Here is a 24,059-nt window from a genome sequence, read left to right as displayed (position 1 = left end):
ATTTTTTTTTTCTTTATTCATTCATGGGATGAGGACTGGCTGGGCAGCATTTATTGCCCATCTCTAATTGCCCAGAGGGCAGTTAAGAGTCAACCACATTGCTGTGGGTCTGGAGTCACATGTAGGCCAGACCAGGTAAGGAAGACAGTTTCCTTCCCTAAACGACATTAGTGAACCAGATGGGTTTTGCCAACAATCGACAATGGATTCACGGTCATCATTAGATTCTTAACTTCAGATATTTATTGAATTCAAATTCCACCATCTGCCGTGGCGGGATTCGAACCCGGGTCCCCAGACATTATCTGGGTCTCTGAATTAACAGTCCAGTGATAATATCACTAGGCCATCGCCTCCATATGATACTCCAATTGAGGGCAAACCATTAATTTCCAACATTATAAGAAAAATAATTTTGTTTCCTTTTCTTTTGAATGTTACTTTTATTGGTTATATCAATACTAGGATGTGGAAGGAAGACCATCCATAATTTGTGATGAAGCCTTCACATCTCTGACTATCTGGTATTGATATCGTGGCTCATGGTTGAGAAATGGCGCTTTATTCTGGGACTAATGCACCTGCAGTCTGTGTTTCAACCTCTCAATGTTTCTAACACAGTGTCTCTCCCCTTTCCTACTCCTGTTGCAAAGCACAGGGTGTCATTTCTTAGTCATAGATATCAAGTCTTTGTGATAAAGTTGGATTGCCAGTGACTGTGCCTAATAATTGAGCAACAGGGGACTTTTCCCTTGGGTGGAGGAGTTCGAAACTATGGGGTATATTTTTAAGGTGAGAGGAGAAGGATTTACAGGGGACATGAGGGGCAAAAACTGAAGTTGCTGGAAAAGCTGAGCAGGTCTGGCAGCATCAGTGAAGAGAAATCAGGGTTAACGTTTTGGGTCCAATGCCTGTCCCTCAGAACGGGACATAGGGCCAGCTTTTTTACACAGGTTGTGGTTTTTGTGTGTGGAATGAACTGCCAGAGGAAGCAGTAATGCAGCTACAGTTACAACAGTTAAAAGACATTTGGATAAGTTCATGAATAGGAAAGGTGTGGAGGGATATGGGCCAAGTGCAGGCAGGTGGGAGTAGACTCTATGACTCTTAAGTTTGGCAAACCCTAGTTTTAGTCACTTCCCCCATTCCATGGCAAGATGTGCCAAGCCAGAAGCTGCTGTATGAGGAGGAAAAACAATCAGAACAAATGTTCAAGACCTGATTGCTCACCTCCTGAGCGGGAATTTGTAAAGTCATAGGGCAGCTAGTGTGAGATTCCAGTGTCAGGGCAAACTCTCACTGGCCTAAAATAGGAATGAAGCATGCTTGGCAAACTGTCACCCTGATTCAGTGACCAATTTTACAGTCAATTACAGTTCACAGTAGCGCTACAGCAATGCAGTTCAAAAACATTCCACGATCAAGGTACTTTGGGAAGGGAAGGGAAGTGGCACTCAAGCTGAGATGATTGTTGCTACCTCTCTACCTCTTTGTCTCTCTTTCACCATCTCCCTCCTTCATCCCAGTTTGCCTGATCCTTTCTAACAGGCTGGAATTTCTGCAGCAATTTCCTAGTTTGTCCTGGCTGTTACTTTTGCACTCACTGAAAACAGGAAAGGAAAACACAATTACACCTCAAGCCAACAGAGGTACTTTTGTTCTGCATTGAGGCGTTATTGTCTTAGGTGTTATTGGGACATTCGATACAACAGTGAGACTTCCTGAGATTAGGCTTGTGACTTCCTGGAACTCAGTTGTCTTATGTGGTATGTCTGTTGCATTTTCAAAGTGGATACTGCAGGATAGACACTCTCCTAAGAAAGTGATCACAATTGGTTTGCGAGTTCCTGGTCCCTCTCAAATTTCCTATTAACGCTGTATTGAACTGTGACCAGAGCTGAAATCGTTTACAGCTGATCAATAATTCAGCAAAGATTTCCAGGAAGGCTGAGATCACGACTGAGGAATTGTAACAAATCTTTGGTTGCTATAATGGGCAGCTGGTTGTACTGGGCCAAATCACATGGGGTCAAGTTGGGTGGAGCTGGGTCGAGTTGGATCAGGTTCGCTCAAGCTAGTTGGACAAGCGGAGTCAGACTGCTTTGAGTCAGTTTGGGATGAGTTGAGTCAAGTTGGGTTGGGTCAAGTTGGGGTCTTTTGGGTCCAGTTGGATTGAGTCGGGTTGGGTTGAGTTGTGTTGGATTGAGTCAGGCTGAGTTGAGTTGGGTTGTATTGAGTTGGGTTGGGTTGGGGTCTGTTGGGTCCAGTTGGGTTGGGTCAGGTCGGGTCAGATTGAGTTGAGTTGGGTCGGGTTGGATTGAGTCACGTTGGATTGAGTCACGTTGGGTTGAGTTGTGTTGGATTGGGTCGGGTTGAGTTGAATTAAGCTGGGTCGGGCCAAGTCGGGTTGAGCCCAGTTGGTTGGGGTTGAGTCGACTTGGGTCAGATTGAGTTGAATCAGGTCAGATTGAGTCAATTTGGATCTGGTTGAGTCGAGGTGGGGTGGGTCGGGTTGAGGAAGGTCAGGTCAGGTCAAGGTGGGTCGAGTCTAGCCTAGGTGGCCAGGACTGAAGTGGATTGGGTGAGCTCGGGTTGTGTCTCTTCTCATCAGATAGGCCTATGGGGAAAGGGGAAGGGACTGAGATTCATTGGACTGTTCCTTTGATACGATGAGCCAAATGCTCTGAGTGGTTCTACATCAGTCAGACTGAGATAGTTTCCTCTTCCTTTCCAGCCGTCTCTAACCTGGATGAAGAGAGCAGGTGGACGGTCCACTATAAGGCATCGTGGCATCAGCAGGAGAATGTGTTCCTCCCGTCGAGCCGGTCTCCCTGTGTGGAGGATCTGCACCGGCAAGCCAAGGTTAACCTGAAGACCGTGCTGCGAGGTAAGGGCTGTTTCTCCTCTCTCCTTTCCTTCTTAAACTTAACCCACTTCCCCAAAATCCCCACCACCCTTTTCGCTCAAATTTCCAAATCCTTATTGAAATAACCAAACACCTGTTGCAGAAATGTTAGGGCGTTAACAAGACTAATTTTGCACTGACAGAGCGAAACGGGGGCAGGGTGCATTGGCAGCTCTGTATTTCACATCATCCCATTTTTTTTCGGGAAAGGACAACTGTGTATGGTGTGAAACAGATCTGCCCATCTGCAGTGAGTCTGACCAATGTGGGCCACCCTTGTCCCCAAACAGTCAAGTCAGGTTGAAGGCATTGTGTAGCTTTTTCGTCCCCGTACGTAAGGAAGGGTGTACTTGCAATAGAGGGAGTGCAGCAATGATACATGGGATGATAGGATAGATGTATGAAGAGATATTGAGGAGGCTGGTATTCTGTACAGTTTCAAAGAATGAGAGGTGATCTCACGGGAGCGTACAGCATTCTTACTGGGCAAATACAGGAAGAATGTTTCCATTGTTGGGGAGGTGGGGGCTTCTGTCTTGGTCTGTATCCAGGCAACACACCCTCTGAATAATATATAGGGTTAACGTGGGGAAAATCTCTTCACTCAAAGGGTGGCAGTGTCTTTAGAATTCTCCGCCCCTGAGGGCTACAGAAGCTCACTCATTGAGTATATTCAATACATTTCTAGCTGTAAAAGGTATCAAAAGAGATATGGGGGACAGAGCAGGAACATGGTGTGGAGGTAGAAGATCAGCCAAGATCTAGCTGAAAGACAGAGCAGGCTCGAGTGGCTGAATGGCTGACTCCTTCTATTTCCTTCATTCCTCTGTTCCTAAGTCCACGGTCTGTTTTCAGAGGAAGCCGGATTAGCGCATGAACAAAGAAAGGAAGACAAGGATGTGTTGATGAAGTTGGATGAAGGAGGATGGGAGGAGGCTCACACGGAGATGTACACCAGCATGCAACAGTTAGGCTGAAGGTGCCATGCTGTACAGACTTTGTAATACTCTATTGTACCATGAATAATTAAATTAAAAGACATTTACAGGGAAACAACAAAATCTCATTGCAACATTAGAAACATGAGAGTTCAACATCACAATGTTGCAGCATGTGCCTATTCCCTGTGGTGCCAAAATGATATCGGAAACTGGGAGAGATGAAAAACCTGAGGGTCAGGAGTGGAGAGAGAAAGGAAGATGAGCTAAAGTGTGGTGTTACTGCCAGGTTGATTTGCTGTGGTTTATACTGTGTCTACCTTTACCCTAGGGCAGTTGACAGACATGAACTATCTCCATGTTGCCTGTTAGATTCAGTAACATCTGAAGTGCTGGAGTGACATTGTGAGGGGGCAGGAGAAGGGGAGGAGGGCTCTGCAGCAGTCTGTGTGGCCCAGCAAATTCCCCAGGGTTTGGAGTCTTTGTAGTACACCAGGAGGCCACTCAGCCCATATATTCCATGCTAGTTCTCTGTAGAGCAATCAAGGTCAGGCCCATTCACCGTGCTTGATTCCTGTAACTTCTAGAAGTCCATTTCCCTCAAGTGACATCCAGCCCCACTACTGTGTATGTGTACACTTCTTCATAGGCAGAGAGAGAGGACATAGGAGCAGGAGTGGACCATTCGGCCCATCAAGCGTACTCCACCATTCAATACAATCAGGAGTGGACTGATCTTGAACCACTCCCTAACCCATTCCTCATATCTCTCGATTCTGAGAGACCCAAGGTCTGTCTGTCCCAATTTTAAATATATCCAATGACTGCCACGTCCCTCTGGGATAGTGAATTCCTAAAGTTCACAACTCTTCTAGTGATGCAATTTCTCCACACTTCAACCCTAAATAATCGGCCCCTTATCCAGAGATACTGCTCCCGTTGTAAATACCCCACCAGGCTAACAACTGCTCTGTACCGCACTGTTGACCCCCTTTACACTCTTGTATGTTTCATCTCTCATTCCTCTAAATGCCAGGGAATTTTGTCCCACTTACTCCACTTCTGATTGACCCCCTCTTCCCAGGAACTAAGCTAGTGAACTTTGGGCTGTGACCCATCCAACGCTAAATATGGAGACCAAAATGCTTACGGTATTCCAGATGTGGCCTTGCCAAATCCCTTTCCAGTTAGAGCAGGCTTTCTCCATTACTATCCTCCTTATCCCCTTGCAATAAAGCCCAAGATGCCACTTGGTTTCCTAATTGCTTGTACCACCTGCATGCTAACTTATTGTGTTGGATTTATATGTCCAAGTCAATCTGCCATCAATATTTATGAGTTTTGTGTCCTCAAAAAATATTTTTGCTTTTCTATTCCAACCAGCAAAGCCATTCAGATCCCACGATATACTTCATTTGTAACTTGTTGCCCAGTTATTGTACCTGTCTGTTCCTTGTCAGCTCCACTGTGTACAGACGCCACTTCCATGTGATCAGAAAATGCAGTGACATAAAGTAAAAGCTTTGTTGGAAAGCCATCAGTGTAGTCACTGTCGTAACGTAGGAAATGCAACTGCACTCAAGCAATACTCAAACCGCTGTGTCTTAATGACCAGATATTCTGTTTAGTGATGTTGATGGAGAGATAAATGTTGGAATGGACACCAGTGATAACTTCACCAATCTTCCATATCATGCACAGGATATTTTACCTTCACTGGAGAAGGAAAACAGGGCTCCTGTTTAAAATTTCATCTGAAGGGTAATTCTTTATTTATTATTTCAAAAATATACTTTATTCATAAAAAATCTTTGTATATACACATTGACACAAAGGCTGTTTGGTTCTGCACAGGCGCTTTTCAAGTAAGCACAAAACGTTGCAGTTTGACTATACACAAAACCAAAGACCTCTCTTACACATACACTACTAATACTTGCATATATTTGACACACTACAAGGGTCCAATAATAGAACGGACTCCTATTTACCTTCAGCAAGGAGACCTCAGACATTGGTCTTTCCCCACTGCGCCTTGGCAGCAGTTGCCCCAAGCTTTAGTGCACCCCTCAGCATGTGGTCCTGCACCTTGGAATGTGGCCAGTCTGTAACATTCTGTCAAGGTTAACTCCTTGTTGTGGAAAACCAACAAGGTTCGGGCAGACCAAAAAGCCAAATTAATAGACCTCCAGATGCAGTCAATATTTGTTGCGGTGTGCATCCCAGGGAGCAGGCTGTAGGGCGTAGAGTCCCGTATCAAAGAGCTGCTCGGGACGAACCTTAACAAAAACTGTTGCTTCTTCCTCCTGACATCCTTTGCAAGGGCACATTCTAGAGGAGATGTGTTACAGTCTCAACCCCACCGCAGCCACTTCGAGGGCAGTGTGCCATGGCACAGACCAACTGGGTGTATATAAAGGACCTCACGGGTCAGGCCCTTCTCACCACCAGCCAAACAATATCCTGTTGCTTGCTGGAAAGTTCTGGTGATGAGGCATTCTGCCAAATGACTTTGACAGTCTGCTCAGGGAACCACGCGACGGGATCCTCCTTCTCCTTTTCCCACAGGGTCTCGAGGACGCTACGTGCTGACCACTTCCTGATGGACTTGTGGTCAAAGGTGTTTTTCCTTGCAAATTTCTCTACGAAGGACATTCCACAGCAACGAGGCCACTCCCAACCTTTACAACACTGGGTACGGGTAGAACCTCAGTACGTAGTGACACTTGGTATTTGCGTACTGAGGGTCTACGCACAGCTTGCTGCAGCCGCACACAAAGGTGGCCATCAGGGTGGGGGTGACGTTGGGTATGTTCTTCCCCCCTACCCCCATCCAGAGTTTTGTACATGGGGTTCCTGCAGACCTGGTCTGTGTTAGGCTTCCAGATGAAATGGAAGATGGCTCGGGTGACTGAAACAGCACAGTTTTGGGGGAATGGGCCAGACCTGTGCTACATACAGCAACAGGGAGAGTGCCTCACACCTGATGACCAGGTTCTTACCCGCAATGGGGTATCTCTGATGTTGCAGCACTCCTCCAGTACTGCGCCATGGTGTTGGCTCTAGTGTCAGGAGTGGGACTTGAACCCACACCCTCTGAGACAGAGTGAGCATGTTTTGATGTTTGGGTTGCTGAGCACAATTACTTGTTTGACTTTTCTCCACTTGTATGTAGAGCCTGGAATTTGAGACATTTTTCCCAATTTTCTACACAATGCTTTATCCATCCAGTCACTCAACAGCATAAGCACTGCAGTCTCAAAAATGTGACCCAGATTTATCACGATTTGCATTTATGTCGTGCCTTGAGCAAAGTGAAGCACTTTACGTGCATTATCAAATGAAAATTGACACCAGGCTAATTAAGGAGATACCAGGACAGAAGAGGAAGTGAGTTTTTGGTGAGCTTTGTGAGCAGGAAGAGAGATGGCGGAGGAGAGGTTTAGAGAGGGAATTTCAAAGCTTAGAACGCAGGCAGCTGAAGGCATGGTCACTAATGGTGGAGCGATGGAAGTCGGAAACTAGAGAAACACAGAGAACTTGGAGGGTCGCAGGGCTGGAGGAAGTCACAGAGATAGGGAGAAATGATGCAATGAAAGAATTTGAACCTAAGATTGTGAAACCTTGCACTTTAACTGGTGAATGGTGCTCAATCTGTAACATGCAAGCTAATGGGCAGGTTGGAGCAGAGCACTGGTGTGGAGTGTGGACTGTGTGACTTCAGCCAGTTCTTGGGCCTTGTCTACACAATGCAGTTATTAAACAGATCTGCTAGCAGCTGCAACAGACCGAACGCCCTCAAAATAAATTAAGAATATAATCTAGACCATAACTTCTCTTCATTTTAAAACCAAGTATAAAGTATTGCATTACAGATGCAATTCGATTGGTCAAATTATTTGGCATTAAGCAAAACACACTTTATTTTAACTGTATTGTAAAAATACAGACAGAATAAAAAATAAAGGAAAGAATTGGCTTAACTGTAACTCTATCAAACTGCTTAACAAAACAGTAGACGTATTAACTGCTATTAATTTACTGTTCCGATATAGTGACATCCCATCACACACCCTTGTCAAAGGCAAATTCAGTAAAGTAGGTGATCTCACATGCAATTCTAGCAGCAGGAAGAGTAGCCCAGCTTTTAGGTATAACAGAGAGAGGAATACGAGCTCCCACATCCCGTTTCAAGACCTCAGCAGCAACTGCTGAATGCTAAAGCTAAAATTCCTGGTTCTGAGAGAGCTTGACCACACCCATTCAGGCTGCTTCTTTTGTTCTAACTTTTTAACAAAAATCCCCCAAAGGCCTCTCAAGATGTTTATTTTATTGGCTTTGGAGCACCTCTGCCTCAAACTCCCTTCATTAAAAGAAAGGACAAAATACACTTCTTAAAGCCGTAGTATCATTGCAAATAGCACCAACATAAGCTGCATTATTACAGCCAGATTGTTGAGTCTGTAGATCAATAGGACTGGCTTTCTACAGTATTAAATGAAGAGGTGGATGAGTGTAAGGTATTACTGCAGCTTTGCCGCTCTCAATTCTTGAGTAATGATGGACAGAAGAATCTCTGAAGTGAGCTGGGAGTTTGCAGATAACTGGTGTGGTGGCGCTGAGTGTTTAAGACAGATTGGTTCTGCCCTGTTTCTCTTGCAGCGGTGTGTTGTCACCCTGCCGCAGAGATGTCTGTTCCATGGAAGGCAGAGTAAATAGCTTTGGGTCTTTTTTTAAAATGCTCAAAAGAAGCATGAGTGTGTGGAGTCAGGCTCTCACAGAACCGGGAACATTTTTTAGTTTTGTTTTCAGTCAGTGAGAAGGCTTCTGCTGCTGCTGAGCTAACAGCTTAAGTTCTCTGCTGCTGGTGTGAGGCTTTCCCTTAGAAATAAAAAGAGGCAGACTATTTCTTTCAGTATTTTGTTCTGCTGGACTGGAGAGAGGCAGCACGTGAGAATTTTAATTGTTTTGCTAAATCGCCTTGCCAAGGGGATGTTGTATGGTGTGCTACCTACATTGGAATAGTTGATGATTAGTGGGTAAGCAATACATTATGTTTTTAAGTATTTCAATAGAGTTAAAGTTACGCCAAATCTTTTCTTTTAAATTTTAACCATGTCTTAAGAATAAAGTGTGTGCCGAGTGGTGGACCAGTGAATCACATCTGGAACATAGCACCTACACTTCTCTTTAAATAGATAAAGAAGTTTGGGTCGAGGCTATCTCCTTACTATATTTTGGTAGGGGAGTGCGATCTGGTCTATAACATTGGAGAAACCATTCCGTCTTTGAGTGGCTTTCTTTTCATTTCCTGTTAGGATGCTCAGTTGTTGCATGAGTTTACAGAGTAAGTTAGTAATGGGAGAGACTATCACAGGACTAGTAATCCAGAGACCCAGAATTATGTTCAAGTTTAGCCAGCAGTTCAAAGTTCCGCTTTTGAATTCTCAAAACCTTTCAGGCAGATGGACGTTCCTGACCTTAAAGGTCCTTCTTTTCATTTGTTAGCATTCCAGGAATACTCATTAATACCCCAGCCCACTGGAATCATGAGATTGTTGACTTGCTCGCCGAGCTGGCTTGTTTTTGTTCAGATGTTTCGTCACCATGCTAGGTAACATCATCAGTGAAGCTGCATCGGAGGCTCCACTGATGATGTCACCTAGCAAGTCAACAACCTCACCCACAACCCGAGCTACAGATCTTTGCCAAAACTTTAACCACTGGAATCATGTTCATTGGTGCAATCTTGTTAGCTGAACATGGGGGATTGCATGGGTTCACAAACCCAATGATACCTATGTGCATTATCCCTGATGGGGTAAACTTCATCCTCCAAGCTCTGCTGAACACAGACGTCATCAAAAAGGTGTCTTTTTGTGCAAACAGTTACAGTGCAAGGGTGAAGTCTGACCAGGTTGACCAGCTCATGGCTTGTTGTTGTTAATCACTTGCAGTGTGAGGGCTGATGCGTCAATGAGCCAACAAGCCTGTCCAAGTGAGGTTAGCCACACTGACTGATACCAGCACACCTGACTGAGACAGGCATATAGGCCTCAGCTCGAAAGGCAATCTTTTGTGAATGTATCCTTGTCCCATGCAAGCCATTGGTGAAAAGCCATCAATTGTGTACATTCCCCTAGTTATGATGAAAAGTCATTGAGCTGATGGTGCATGAACTGCTACGGTGCATGAACTGCTGAGCTGTGGTAGTTCCTTAGATGTTTTACATGTAAATGTGAGAGAGGCAGGTAAAGGTAAAGTAACCATAGTCCTATAGGACCGTAGCGCTGCTCTCTCGTTAGAGAGAGATGACTGGTGGTGGTTTAACATGAGGGTCACCATGCCTCAGGTGAGGGGTGAAGTTCAGAACGAGAGTCCTTCATGTTAACCTCAGCCAGTGTGGGGATTGAACCCACGTTGTTGGCATCACTCTGCATTGCAAACCAAACATCCGACCAGCTGGCAGTGTGTTCTACATCATTACAACTTGTAAGGTTTTCCTCTGGTTAAGAGACAAGCTGTCTTTAATCTCTGTATAAGGGATAGCTGACATTTCTCAGCATCGATGCCCTCAATAGTTGTGCCTACTCAGATGCCAGGAGCAGCTCATAACTGTCTTAGACACTGGGAACAGCACAGCTCAGTCACAGACACCAGGAACAGACTGTTTAGGTCCTAGACCCTGGAAACAGACTGTCTCAGCTGTATAACATGTAGAAAAGCCCATCTCAGTCCCAGACACTGGGAACAACCTGTCTCGTTGCCAGACATTGGGAATAGCCTTTCTCATTCTCAGACGTCCCAGATCAGCCTGCGTCCTTTTGCCAGACTCAGCAAATGAGCTGGGCTTTGCTCACTGAGGTTTTCCTTGACTGAAGGGGATGAAACTGTTTCTTAGCCCGTGTCACTCTGCAGATAGTTAGCAGAGTTGCAACACACCAGGGAACCTTCCTGTTGACCTAAATAGGATTAATGAAAAGAGGTGGAGGTAGTGGAAAGATTCACAATCACTATTGCATCAACCTTTCCGCCTCCTCACACCTGAAAGAAATGTGCAGATGCTCCCCTTCTAATAAGTACGACAGATACCAGTGCATTGAGCAAATCACTATACTCCGAATTGAAGCAGAACATAAAGGAGTTTTAAGTAGCTGCAATAACATAGTAGTTACATTACTGGTCTAGTGTCTTGGATGGAATATTGATCTGAAGACAGAAATTCAGATCCAACTGTGACTGTTGTGAAATTTGCATTGAATTATTTAAATAAATCTAAATTTTTAAATAAAATGATGGTGCCCAAAATAGTGACCACAAATCTACTGGATTCTAATAGGCGCACATGTGATTCACTGATGCCCTTCAGGGAGAAATCTGCCATCCTTACCCACCCTTTCTTACATGTGCCCACTGCCTTTTGATTGAAGCACATCTGCCTTCTGTAGTAGCCTAGCAAGCCATTCAGTTACACTTAACAATGTGATCCACCAGCAACTTCACGAGGGGCAGTTAGATGGGCATTAAATGTCCGCTTTGTCGGTGGTACACATTTCCCATGAATGAATTGAATTATCATTCAGAAAAGGAGGGATTTATTTAAGGAATGGAGGGCGTGGCTTTTTGGTAGGAGTGTGAGTGTGGTGGTGGAGGGTTGTTTTTCGGACTGGAGGCCTGTGACTGGTGGTGTCCCACAGGGAACGGTACTACGTCCACTTTTGTTTGTCATTTATATAAATGATTTAGATCTGAATAGAGGAGGTATGGTTAGCAAGTTCCCAGATGACACCAAAATTAGTGGTATAGTTGACAATGAAGAAGGTTATCTAAGAGTACAAAGAGATTTCTTCAATTGGGTCAATGGGCTGAGGAGTGACCGATGAAGTTTAATTTGGATAAGTGTGAGGTATTGCATTTTGGTAAAACAAACCAGGACAGGGCTTATACAATTAATGGTAGGTACCCTGGGCATTGCTATAGAACAGAGAGACCTAGGGGTTCAGGTACATAATTCTTTGAAATTTGCATTACAGGTAGACAGGGTGGTTAAGAAGGCATTTAGCACGCTTGCCTTCATTGCTCAGACTTTTGAGTATAGGAGTTGAGGCGTCATGTTGAGATTGTACAGGATGTTGGTGAGGCCTCATCTAGAATACTATGAGTAGTCCTGGTCATCCTGTTATTCGAAGAACTGGAGAAGGTTCAGAAAAGATTTACCTGGATGTTGCCAGGAATGGAGGGTTTGAGATATAAAAATGGACTGGATAGGCTAGGACTTTTTTCACTGCAACGTAGGAGGTTAAAGAGTGACTTTCTTCAGATTTATGAAATCATGAGGGGCATAGATAAGGTGAATGACAAGAGTCTTTTCCCTCGGGTGGAGGAGTTCAAAACTAGAGGGTATATTTTTAAGTTGAGGAGAAATATTTATAAAACACATGAGGGGCAACTTTTTCACACAGAGAGTGGTTCATGTGTGGAATAAACTTCCAGAGGAAGTGACGGATGCAGGTACAGTTACAACGTTTAAAAGACATTTGGAGAAGTTCATGAATAGGAAAGGTTTGGAGGGAAGTGGGCCAAGCGCAGGCAGGTGGGACGAGTTTAGTTTGGGAACATGGTCGGCGTGGACTAGTTGGACGAAGGGTCTGTTACTGTGCTGTATGATTCTATGACTATCTTGCACCTACAGACATGTCTTTCAAGTCTCAGGACATTCCTGAGTCAATGAAGAACAGTCACCACAGTAGGAAATGCAGCAGTTGACTTTTACACAGCAAGATCCCACAGAAAGCTGTCAATAACGGTTTTAGTATTTGTGGTTGTAAATATTGATGGATGTTTCTGGAGAACTCCCCTGCTGGTCTTCAAAATAAGGGCCTTGGGGTCTTTCATAACCCACCGATAGGAGTCCTTTGACAGCACCTCCAACGCTGCAGCACTCCCTCAGTACGGCAGCAGGACTGTGAGCTTGGGCTCGGGGCCAAAGGGTTTGGAGCGGGACTTGAATTCCTTGTGAGGCCAGAGTGCTACCCACTGAGGCATGTGTAACAGCAGTTGCTTTCACTGAGCATTCCTTCAGTGACAAACAAAAGGTGGTGGTGGTGGTGGTGGTGGTGGTGTGGGGGTGGGGGCAGAGCGAGGGCTATGTGCACCTTCAGTTCGTAACGTGGGTGCTGCAGCTGCTCAGGGGCTGTTTGGCCCCGAGATGAACATTTTGTTTTTGTTCTCTGTCGAGATGTGTGTCGGGTTCTGGGCAAAAGGTCGCTGTGAGTCTGTCTGGCTCAATTCTCTGAGTGCGCTGGCCCAGCTGTCACACTGCCACGTTTTTCCCAGCGTTGTTTTTCTTCTGTTCTCCGGAGCTCGGACAATGGAGCTGTTTGAACCAGGCAGCCTGGCTTTCCGGCGGCCTTGTGTCAGCATTCTGCCAACCTCGCCATATGCCTGGGATAAGTCCCGCTCTCCCCCCCAACCCCCCCCCACCCCGTGCCGCAGTGGGGGAGGGCTTCTGAGATGATGATGTTCCAAGTCTCTCAGACAGCAGCTGGGTGTGAAAGAGCAATTGTAAATTCAACACTGGACTTTCTAATTGTACATGAGCATGCAGCTCTGCCTGTGCAAGTCTAGAGGGTCCGGTTATGGGGTTGCCACATTAGATACCAGCTTCAGGACAGGCCCAGTGGTGCCCACTTCTGAACGCTGCTCTCAAACAGTGACAACACCTCATGGTTACATAGTGATTTCACACACTGAAGCATCCCAGAGCACTCACCAGGAGGGTTTTATACAAAATGTGACACAAAACTAACATGTTAGACAGGCAACCAAGCGCTTGCAGGCTGGATCATTCAGAGTGCGATCAACAAGGGAGTCCAGAGGTGTGGTGGGCAGGTGGGAAAGTGGAAATGGCACAACAGTTGGATCACCCACTATGTTGTCCATTGGCGGAGCAGGCCTGAATGGCCTATTCCTACTATTTCTTGTGTTCTTGTTCAAAGGGATAAGCCTCAAAAAGTGACTTGAAGGAAGAAAGCAAGGCAGAGAGGTGTGCCAAGGGATTTCAAGAGCTCGGAGCCCATACAGCTATAGGCACGGCCATCGATGATGGAGCAAATTTAAATCAGGAATTTGCAAGATTCCAGAAATAGAGGAACTCTGGGATCTCGGAGCGTTCTGGGGTTACAGGCGCAGGGAGGCTCGATGGCAAGAAGGGATTTGAAAACAAGAATGAGATGCTTGAAGTCAAGATGTTGTTTAACTGGGAGCCGATGTTGGGAGGGGAGCTGTCTCAGGCTGATAGGGAATGGGATTTGTGGCAATGTTAGGATAGGGCCAACCGAGTCTGGATGACCTCTGTTTCCAGAGGGTGGAATGTAGAAGAGCAGACGGGAGTGCATTGATTCCAGATGTAACAGAAGACTTGGAGCACCTGCTTACCTCAGCCACCCCCTCCGCCTTCCGTCCTGCTCTGGGAATAATTTCAGAGTTTGGGGCTGGGTGGAAATGGCATTTAATATTGGGAGACCCCATTTGTTTGTGAGAGAGACACAGACCTCGAAAGGGAATTGGAGGTGAAAGTGAGTCCGAATGTGAGAGTAACCGAGAGAGAGACAGAGAAGATTGACAGGGCACAACAGAGAGTGAGCGTGACAATGCAAATGGAGAGAGAAAAATGATAAAGAGAACAACTGTCACAGAGGGGGAAAGAAGGAGAGAGCTGAGCTAACACTGACGTAAGGGAGAAGACAGAACATCAGTAACCTCCCTGGTACCCAGTAAACCCAGGAAACAGGGATTGGGGGTTGGGGGTGGGGGGTGTTGCCAGTGATCTGAATCTGCCGGGTGCATAAGGAACATGCCGGTAGTTGGGAGAACATGACTTGTTGCTGCCACAAGGTGAATTTGAGTTTTAAAACCCAACAGCTAGGACTGCTCTTAAATACCAGTGTGCCTGACTGCAATAGGCGTTTCTGCCTTTATCGAATTGCTAATCCCAGTAAAGTCCCCATTATCTGGATCCTAAGCATTCAGAATTGGAGGCGGCACGGTGGCTCAGTGGTTAGCACTGCTGCCTCACAGCGCCAGGGGACCCGGGTTCAATTCCATCCTCACGCCACTGTCTGTGTGGAGTTTGCGCATTCTCCCGGTGTCAGCGTGGGTTTCCTCCGGTTTCCTCCCACAGTCCAAAGGTGTGCAGGCTAGGGTGGGTTGGCCTTGGGAAATGCAGGGTTACAGGGATAGGATGCTGTTCGGTGGGTTCATGTGGACACAACGAGCTGCTTCCACACTGTAGGGATTCTATGAATTCCCATTTTGTATCTCTGATTCCGTTTGAATGAGAATTGCAGACGTTTGGGATCTGGATAAGTAAGACTTCAGAACTAGTTGGTAGTGAACCCCAGCAAGGATAGATAAATTGCTGATGATGATGGAAAGCAGTCCGTGCCCTGACATTAAATTGTCTTAGTCATTGCCTGTAATTCTACAGCTTAGAGATATAAAAATGGAGCACGTGAACAGGAGTGACCAAACTTTTTCTAAGACACTTCATAAGGACCTTTTGATTAGTAATTATCATCATAGAATCCCTACAGTGTGGAAACAGGCCCTTCGGCCCAACAAGTAAGTCCACACCAACCCTCAGAGCATCCCACCCAGACCCATCCCCTTATAACTCACCTAATCTGCACATCCCTGAACACTACAGGCCATTTAGCATGGCCAATCCACCTAACCTGCACATCTTTGGACTGTGGGAGGAAACCGGAGGAAACCCACACAGATAGTGGGAGAATGTGCAAACTCCATAAAGACCCGAGGAGGGAATCGAAGCTGGGTCCCTGGCGCTGTGAGGCAGCAGTGCTAACCACTGAGCCACCGTGCCATCCCAGTGCCAATTCACTACTGTTACTCATTTACAGTGGTGTAAATGAGTAACAATGCTGAATTGGTGCCTGAATTTGGTTTCTGAGTAGGTTATGACCTTGATAGTGTGCGCAAAACTATAACACTACCCAATATGTGATTAAGTATGATAAATCAATGTGTGCTTGGCTACTCCTCATACAAATCCTGCAGAGGACTGTTCTGTCACTATATCTTTGGGATATTGCTGCTGTATAAGTTGTTGTGCAATGTTGGATGGAGTGGACACCCAGGTGACACAGAGCCAATGTGAATTGTGCATGTTATTCCGACTGCAAAGTTACGAGTGAGTGATGAAGATTCTATCACACCCCTCTCTTCAAGCTTTGAGGGTGTAGGAGTCGAACTACTCATCTGAGAATGCTCAGCTTCCACCCTGGGTCAGTATATTGTCAGCACAGCTGGTTCAGTGAAAGAATTGCACTTGTGTAGTGCCTTTCACAACCACTGGAAATCTCACAGTCAATGAATGTCTGTTGAAATGTAGCTACTACAGAATGGTTACAGCAGAGATGGAGACCATTTGGCCCATCATGTCTGTGCTGACCCTCTAAAGAGACAGCTCACCCGCTGACATCTTTTCCTCATAGCCCTGCGAATCTTTCAAGTTGCAGAATTGTAATATGAGAAATGTGGAGGTTTGCACAGAGGCCATGACAAAGTAATGACGCCCAGAGAATCTGTTTTTACGATGATTGATCGCGGCATCACAGATGAAGTCATGCCATCAAGCCTGAGAGTGTAGCTCCCTCAGGGCTACAGTGAAGTGTCTCCTGTAATTCACAATCAGCAGCCCAGGAGTGGTACTTAACCCACAATGATTTGGCTCAGGAGGTGAGAGTTCTACTACCTGAGCCACAGCTGATGAACAGAACAACTGTCTGTTCAATGTCAGTTCTCCACTTTCTCTCCCACTCGCATACCACTTCATTCCATGGCTACAGTGGGTTAATGATATATTTCAGCAAAAATGATCCTCCCCCCTCCTCCCCTGGGAACTCGTGGTAGACAGAATGTTGTCTCCTCATCTGTACATTAATGCAATTTGTTCCCAGTAATACCATCTCGAAGGGATTAATGAGCCTTTAAGCACCTTCTGCCTCTCGATGCAAGTCCCAGCAAGATCAGGACCAGAGCTCCAGAAGCACATACCCCTAAATAAGACAAACACATTGAGGTTCATTCATTACTCGGCTCAGGAGATCTGTTTTGGTGTTTACACTCCCCATGAACCACCTCCTGATCAGTATATCCTTCCATTCCTTCCTGCTTGTGTTTATCCAGCTTCTCCTTAAATGCATTTGTGTCGAGTATTTGTGGCAGTGTGATCTATGTTCAGATTCATCCTCCGATACAGCATTAAAAAACACATCAAATGAATTTAAAGCTGTTGGCTTATATGTCATTGGCTAATAAACCGAATAAATGACAAGTTGATTTGGAACCCCTCCCATCTCCCCGAGTCCCGAGCTAGGTCTGTTTGAGCAACAGCAGGGCCAGCTCTCATATTGGAATTAAAGCAAAATACTGTATACACTGGGAACCTGAAACCAGCACAGAGAATGTTGGAGAAATTCAACAGGTCTGGCAGCATCTGTGAAGAGAGAAACAGGGTTAACGTTTCAAGTCTGATTCAGGGTTCTGAAGAAGTCCTATCAGACTCAAAACACTGATTCTGTTTTTCTCACTGTACAGACGCTGCCAAATCTGCTGAGTTTCTACAGGTTTCTCTGTGTTCATTCCAGTTCTCTCACTATCCCGGCTCAGGTGGCAGGAATCCCTGTCCGTACTACCAAGAAAGCAAGGAGCAGCAGTCTGGGTATGTTCGACATGGAGTCTCAGCTGCTTAGGGTCTGTGTTGGGAACCCTGGTATCTGTTAGCTCCTGAGTGTCGATGTGAATTCTAATGAAGGTTGAACTGGTTTTGCTTCTAACAGATGGTCAGTTTGCTCCGAGGCTGCGCTCAGACTCACCCTCTTTCTTTCTCTGTGTTTGCAGACTGCGATAAACTAAGGAAGGATGGTTTTCACAGTTCCCAGTACTACTCACAGGGTCCAACATTCACCTTGCCATCATCAAATCACTCTGCCAGTTGCTTGGATGAGGAGGAGGATCAGGAGCGAGTGGTAAGACTGACAAAAGGTCTTTTTTCAAGCGCTTTGTTAAGACTTTGCCCCTTGACTTGCTCTTTACAACATCCAAAATCTAAAAGGATATCTTGTTGTGACATCTCATTGGGAGTATATGGGGTTTTGGGGTGAGTACATGTGAACCTAAACTGACCCCACATCTCCCCACTTAAAAACTGGTGAATAATCTATTTTTCCTTTGAGCCCTTATCCAGTGGGAGAAGAAATTTCTTGGAAAATGTGCAGGCAAAATTAACATTTTAACAGCACAACTAGAGCAAATTACACCCAGTTCAGCTCCTGCTCCCAATTTCACATGATTTTCAACTCTGGGAGTCTTAGATGTTTTCTGGTCGACCTGTTCAGATGTGTTATGACACACCACTGGACCAGGTGGGACTTTTAAACTCAGATCTCCTAGTTCAGAGGTAGGACGCTACCACTGCACCACAAAAGCCCAAATCCTGGCAGGCTTTACCATGACGCAGAACCGTAACACATGAAGATAAAAATGTCGTAGGTGCTGAAAATCTGAAAGAAAAGGAAATATCGCTGGACATAGTCAGCAAATTAAGCAACATCCACAGAGAGAGAAAGAGTTGGGTTGATGACTGTTCAGGACACTTGTACCAATGAAAATATTGGGTTCAAGCCCCACTCCAGGGACCTGAATGCAAAAACTCAATTTTTAGGAAGTGATGGACCATCAGTGATACCATTTTTCAAATGATGTGGTAAACTGAGATCCGGTCTGCTTTTGTTTTTTAGATGAATGTAAGTGTGCCATGTCACTGTCTAAAAGGACAGGGGAGCTCTCCTTGTTGCCCTGACCAATTCTGATCCTTTTATCAGCATCTGTTTCTGATCATTATCACTTTACTATTTATAGGGGCTTGTTGTGCACAAATACACTGCTATTTCCTCCAACAGTGACTATACTTTGAAAGTATTTCACTGGTTTTGGAGTATTTCACTGACTTGCCAGGTGTTTTGTGACACACAGCAGCTGTGAAAGGTGCTATACAAATGCAAGTCTTTCTGCTAGCAGAATACTTCCCTTTAAGGGAGTGTTGTGGTTATAATCCTGGTTCAGCAACCCTAAAAAGTCATGACTTTAGATCTGACCCATGACAGGTTGTGAAAGTGAATAATTAGTTGACTCCTGCCCTTCAGGGAAGGAAGCCTTTCATCCACACTTGGCCTGGACGATAACTAACTCTCATCCCACTCTGTGTCGTTGAATCTTAATGTCCCGAAGGCAACTACAGAAGAGCAATAAATTCTGCCCTGCCAACACACCTAAAGATTTCATGTTGGCTGGGATTATATTTAAGCTTCCTTCACGTCCGTCATTTCTGAGCACAGTGTTCAAGAGTTTTCTCAGTGCAGAAATCAAAGTGTTTCTAATTCTAAAATGGCATGTAAAATCCAACTGTCCTTGAGCTGACTGCCACTGCCCTATGGTATACTTGTGCTTTGGTCATACTTTGGTCATTCAGGTGGGCAATATCGCCTGTTTTAAAGGGGACTAACCCCTTTAAAACCACATGCTTATCTTTACAGCATGCTGTGCCGCTGGGAGTTTTAATTGCACCTTTGTTTCTCTATTTTAGTCACTTTTTTTTGTTCTCTCTTTCCTCTGTTCTGTTCTTTCACTCCAGCAACATAACTTCTTAAGCTGCCTTAGTCTCTGCTGCCATTTGACTTCATGGGACAACCAGGTACACACGCTCTGCACACTAATTCAGCAAATTGCTTCGCTTGTCTGAGCCATGTCTGCAGCCCCTTGTAGACCCCACTCCCTGTACAATCCCTGACCATCCCCCTTGACCCTCCTCCCAAACAACCTGGGTTCCTGCTGCCTCTTCCTTCGCATTCGTACAGCACCAGACTTTGTGCACCCCTCGGTAAGAAGATGCTTTACGCCAAATCACAACAGGAATCATTAATTGGATTGGCTTGATATGACATTTCGCTCAGCAAGCACTGTTATTGTTGTGTCCTGTCAATTGCTTTTGATGCCTATCTAATGCCTAAAACCACCCAGCCTACCCTGTCCTTGAAATCTCGGGTTCTTCATTGATACTGGGGTGATGTTCCATAGTGGCTGAACACACCCTGCTTTAGTTAACAGCGTACCCTCCACACGCTTGACCCTCGATGGGACGTATCAGTAGGTCAGTTGACCCTAGTGCCATCAGACTTTATGCACCTCCACTATGTCCTGCTAGGAATGGGGATCACTGTATAGCGATTGGGAGGATTTTCCTTCAGTCCTGGAGTCAATGGTACCATAAACCATCCCAAATTCTAACCAGGCTAGAAATTAGCCTCATCAGCTGTGGCTCCATTTGGTAGTTGTCTCACTCCAGAGGCACAAGGTCCTGAGTTCAAGGGACTTCTGTCAAAGCTGACACTGCCCTTGCATCATTGAGGGAGTGCAGCACTGTCTGAGGTGCCTTCTTTCAGATGGGAGGTTTTTCAACTTTTCAAAGACCCCACTCCAGTAGACAGGAAACAGGTTATCCCCTCGTTGCCTGGCCCATGGTTATCTCTCAGTCAATATCAGTAATCGTTAGCATGTGTTGTCTAGAGCTTACTATGTTCAAATTGCCTGCTGCATTACAACTGTGACCAGATTTCAGAAAGTATTTGAGACCAGTGATCATGTAAAACACGATAGCTATGTAATTCCTTTTCTGTCTTTTTAAATCAGTACAATCAAGGTAATGGAATGGAGTATGTGCCTTTTTGGTTTCTATGCCTCAGTTCACACTGCCTTTAATGACTGACCTATGAATGAAAATCACTTCCATTTGAATCTCAGAAAGAGTTCTGTTTGAAATTAGTCTCTTGGTAACATATTTGGGAGACGTTCCAAATTATCATTACCAACTTTACGGCTCAGGCTAGGTTCCCACTTAGTGTTTTCCATTAGGGCCTCTCTATGTAATACTCCACATCACAGACAATAAGATGCTTCTCCATATCTTTGCTTCCCAATGTATTGAGCTCTCATTTACAAAAATGCACCCTCTGCTCCCTTGGCTATTTAGTGAGTGACTGTTTGGAAAGCTGAAGGACATTGGTGTCTGATATATGATTCCTGAGCCTTAACCAACCCAGAGACCTACCTACCTGTCTCTGCTGGGCAAGGATCCCACAAGACAGAAGGAAAACACTCATGTTATTTCATTGATACATTTTTAATAGAGCCCTTTCACCTCTACAATGCATTCTGGGACAGCACCCTGTGCGAATGCAGCTCCCTTGTTGCATGTCATGCGTCAGCCCTTTCCTTAACCCCATAACACTTGACACCCTTGTCAATCAAAAATCTATGTAACTCAGCCTTCAATATAGAGTCACAGAGATGTACAGCATTGAAACAGACCCTTTGGTCCAACTCGTCCATGCTGACCAGATATCCTAAATTCCTTTATTCATTCATGGAATAAGGGGGGGTTGCTGGCTAAGCAACATTTATTGCTCAGAGAGCAGTTAAGAGTCAACCACATTCCTGTGGGGCCGGAGTCACATGTAGGCCAGACCAGGTACGGATAGCAGTTTCCTTCCCTAAAGGACATTAGTGAACCAGATGGTTTTTTCCCAACAATCAGCAGTGGATTCATGGTCATTATTAGATTCTTAATTCCAGATATTTATTGAATTCATATTCCATCATCTGCCATGGTGGGATTCAAACTCTGGTCCCCAGAACGGTATCTGGGTATCTGGATTAACAGTCCAGCGATAATAACACTAGGCCATTGCCGCCCTATAATCTAGTCCCATTTGCCAGCATTTGGCCCATATCCCTCTAAGCCCTTCCTATTCAGGTGCCCATCCAGATGTCTGTTAAATGTTGTAATTGTATCAGCCTCCACCATTTCCTCTGGCAGCTCATTCCATACATGCATCACCCTCTGTGTGAAAAAGTTGCCCCTTAGGTCCCTTTTAAATCTTTCCCCCTCACCTTAATCCTATGCCCTCTAGTTTCAGACTCCCATACCTATTTACCCTATCCATGCCCTGCATGATATTATTAACCTCTGTAAGGACACCCCTCAGCCTCCGATGCTCCAGGGAAAATAGCCCCAGCCTATTCAGCCTCTCCCTATAGCTCAAACCCTCCAACCCTGGCAACATCCTTGTAAATCTTTTCTGAACTCTTTCATTTTGACAACATCTTTCCAATAGCAGGGAGACTAGAATTGAACGCAATATATTCAATATACTGGCCTTTACTGTTCTCAAGGACTAACAAGAAAATATATTCCTGCTCACCTCCACCTTAAATAGGAGACCCCTTATCCTGAAACTGAGCCACCTGATTCTGGATCCTTGTACAAAGGGAACCAGCCTTTCACTATTTACCCTGTCAGGCTCCCTCAGGACTTCTATGTTTCCAGAAGATCCCCTGTCATTCTTCTAAACTCTAGGGCTGGTCTTGTCAGCAGGCATAGGGGAGATGGACAGTAAGTCGCAGAATTAAATGTGGAAGCTGGAAATCTGAATCAAACAGAAATTGCTGGAGAAACTCACGCGTTCTGTCAGTTCTGAAGAAGGGTTACTGGACTCAAATGGGACGAGTTTAGTTTTGGGCATAATTGGTCAGCATGGACAAGTTGGACCGAAGGGTCTGTTTCCGTGCTGTATGACTCAAAACATAAACTTTGTTTTCTCTTCATAGATGCTGTCGGACTTGCTGAGTTTTTCCAGGAAATTCTGTTTTTTGTTCGTTTCAAGTCACAGAATTGTTACAATGCAGGAGGAGGCCATTCATCCCATCCTATCTCACCCACTCCTGAAACTAACCTCCTCCCCCATAGCACAGTTTTCCGAGCACTGTCTAATGTTTTGCCAGCAAGTAGCCATCCTGAGCAGCAAAAGGACACGGTGAAGGATCCAGAGCTGTGGGCTGAGGTGGCAGCAATAAGGTGTACACAGTGTTCACTGACTGACTCAAGCCTGCCTTGCAGTGTTTACATTGGATAGAGAGTGTGGGTTTGCACTGTGTGGTCAAGGATAACACTCACTGCTGTGAAATCACCTGCCAGATACTAACAGCCTGAACCTTTCAGAACAGAGGGTTGTATTTGTTTGTGTTTAGTGTATTTGTGCATCTCGCAGCTTCTTGACAAGGTTCCTCTCCATTGGAGGGCAGAGGGTGGTTGTTCCAGTATTGCTTGTCACGTTGCTGCCTGGTCCTACCTCAGACACTGCTAACCTCCTGCTTCTAGCCACTTGCTAAACTGTGCCACAGTGTCAACTGACAGTGACTGACCTGAACCAGTGAGTGTGCAGTGACTGGAGGCTACCAGAGGAAGATCTTAGTGGGGGATTAACATGTGAGAAAAATGCAGGAAGCAGAGATACCTCAACAAGGGTATTTTTCACACCAAACAGTTAAGGGGATGGGTTCAGTAGATTCTGATGTAAATTGGGAATTTCTCACCATATCCATAGCGACCAGCCTTTGGAGTAAGGGCTAGGAGGAGCAATGGAGATGGAAACTTCTGAAGAAATTATCGGATGCTGAAATTCAGACAGCTTTGGGATCTCTCTGGATAATTGAATTAAGATGGTCTTAATTGCCTCCAGCCACACACTGCACACACACAACTCCCCTGATGGTGTGCTGACACAAGAGCCACGACTTTGTTATCCAGTAAGACTGCACACGCACAGTGGGAATAGGCCAGGGATCTATCAGTATATAATAACCGGGGCCTGTAGGGGTGGGGTGTGGCTGCTGAGCACAGGCTGGGGGTGGGATTGGGGTTTCTGAGCTCAGACTGGGCTGGGGAAGCCTGGGTGTGGAGCAGCACTGGGACTAGTTATGGCTGCCCCTGCAATGAGACAAGGTGACCCCACGTGTCCTGTTAAAATCAAGCCCCTCACTGACCGGGTCTGCACTCCCTTCCCTCATTCCCCATCACCCATTCCCTGACTCAGACGACAGGTAGAGGCCCTGGGTTTTAGTCAGTTCCCCTGGGATACGGTTAAACCCTGACATCCCCTCCCTGTTCCTCTGCTCATCTCCCTTTGCCGAGGCAGGAAGAGAGGCCTTAGTCTCCACTTCCCAATGAATGAAGCAGTATCAATGGACAGCTATCCTCATTGACCTTGCTGGGCCAGAGGGGGAGATCAGTTTTGTGC

The 24,059-nt window shown here is 45.5% G+C and overlaps 1 protein-coding gene across 4 annotated transcripts in view; it reads left to right on the top strand.

Moving 5' to 3' along the window:
• Nucleotides 1–24,059, top strand: part of LOC109924162 (NHS-like protein 1) — a 242,639-nt gene that overhangs the window by 199,265 nt on the left and 19,315 nt on the right. For all 4 annotated transcript variants that reach the window (XM_048601060.1, XM_048601061.1, XM_048601063.1 and 1 more), the window contains exons 2-3: nucleotides 2,735–2,887; nucleotides 17,767–17,894. In XM_048601060.1, the coding sequence (XP_048457017.1) occupies nucleotides 2,735–2,887; nucleotides 17,767–17,894 (281 nt within the window). The remainder of the gene's footprint in view (nucleotides 1–2,734; nucleotides 2,888–17,766; nucleotides 17,895–24,059) is intronic.

This window comes from Rhincodon typus, chromosome 9, assembly GCF_021869965.1.
Source record: "Rhincodon typus isolate 14 chromosome 9, sRhiTyp1.1, whole genome shotgun sequence".
Classification (NCBI taxonomy): domain Eukaryota; kingdom Metazoa; phylum Chordata; class Chondrichthyes; order Orectolobiformes; family Rhincodontidae; genus Rhincodon; species Rhincodon typus.
Note: the sequence above shows the minus strand (reverse complement) of the source record. Positions and strands in the feature narration are given on the sequence as shown.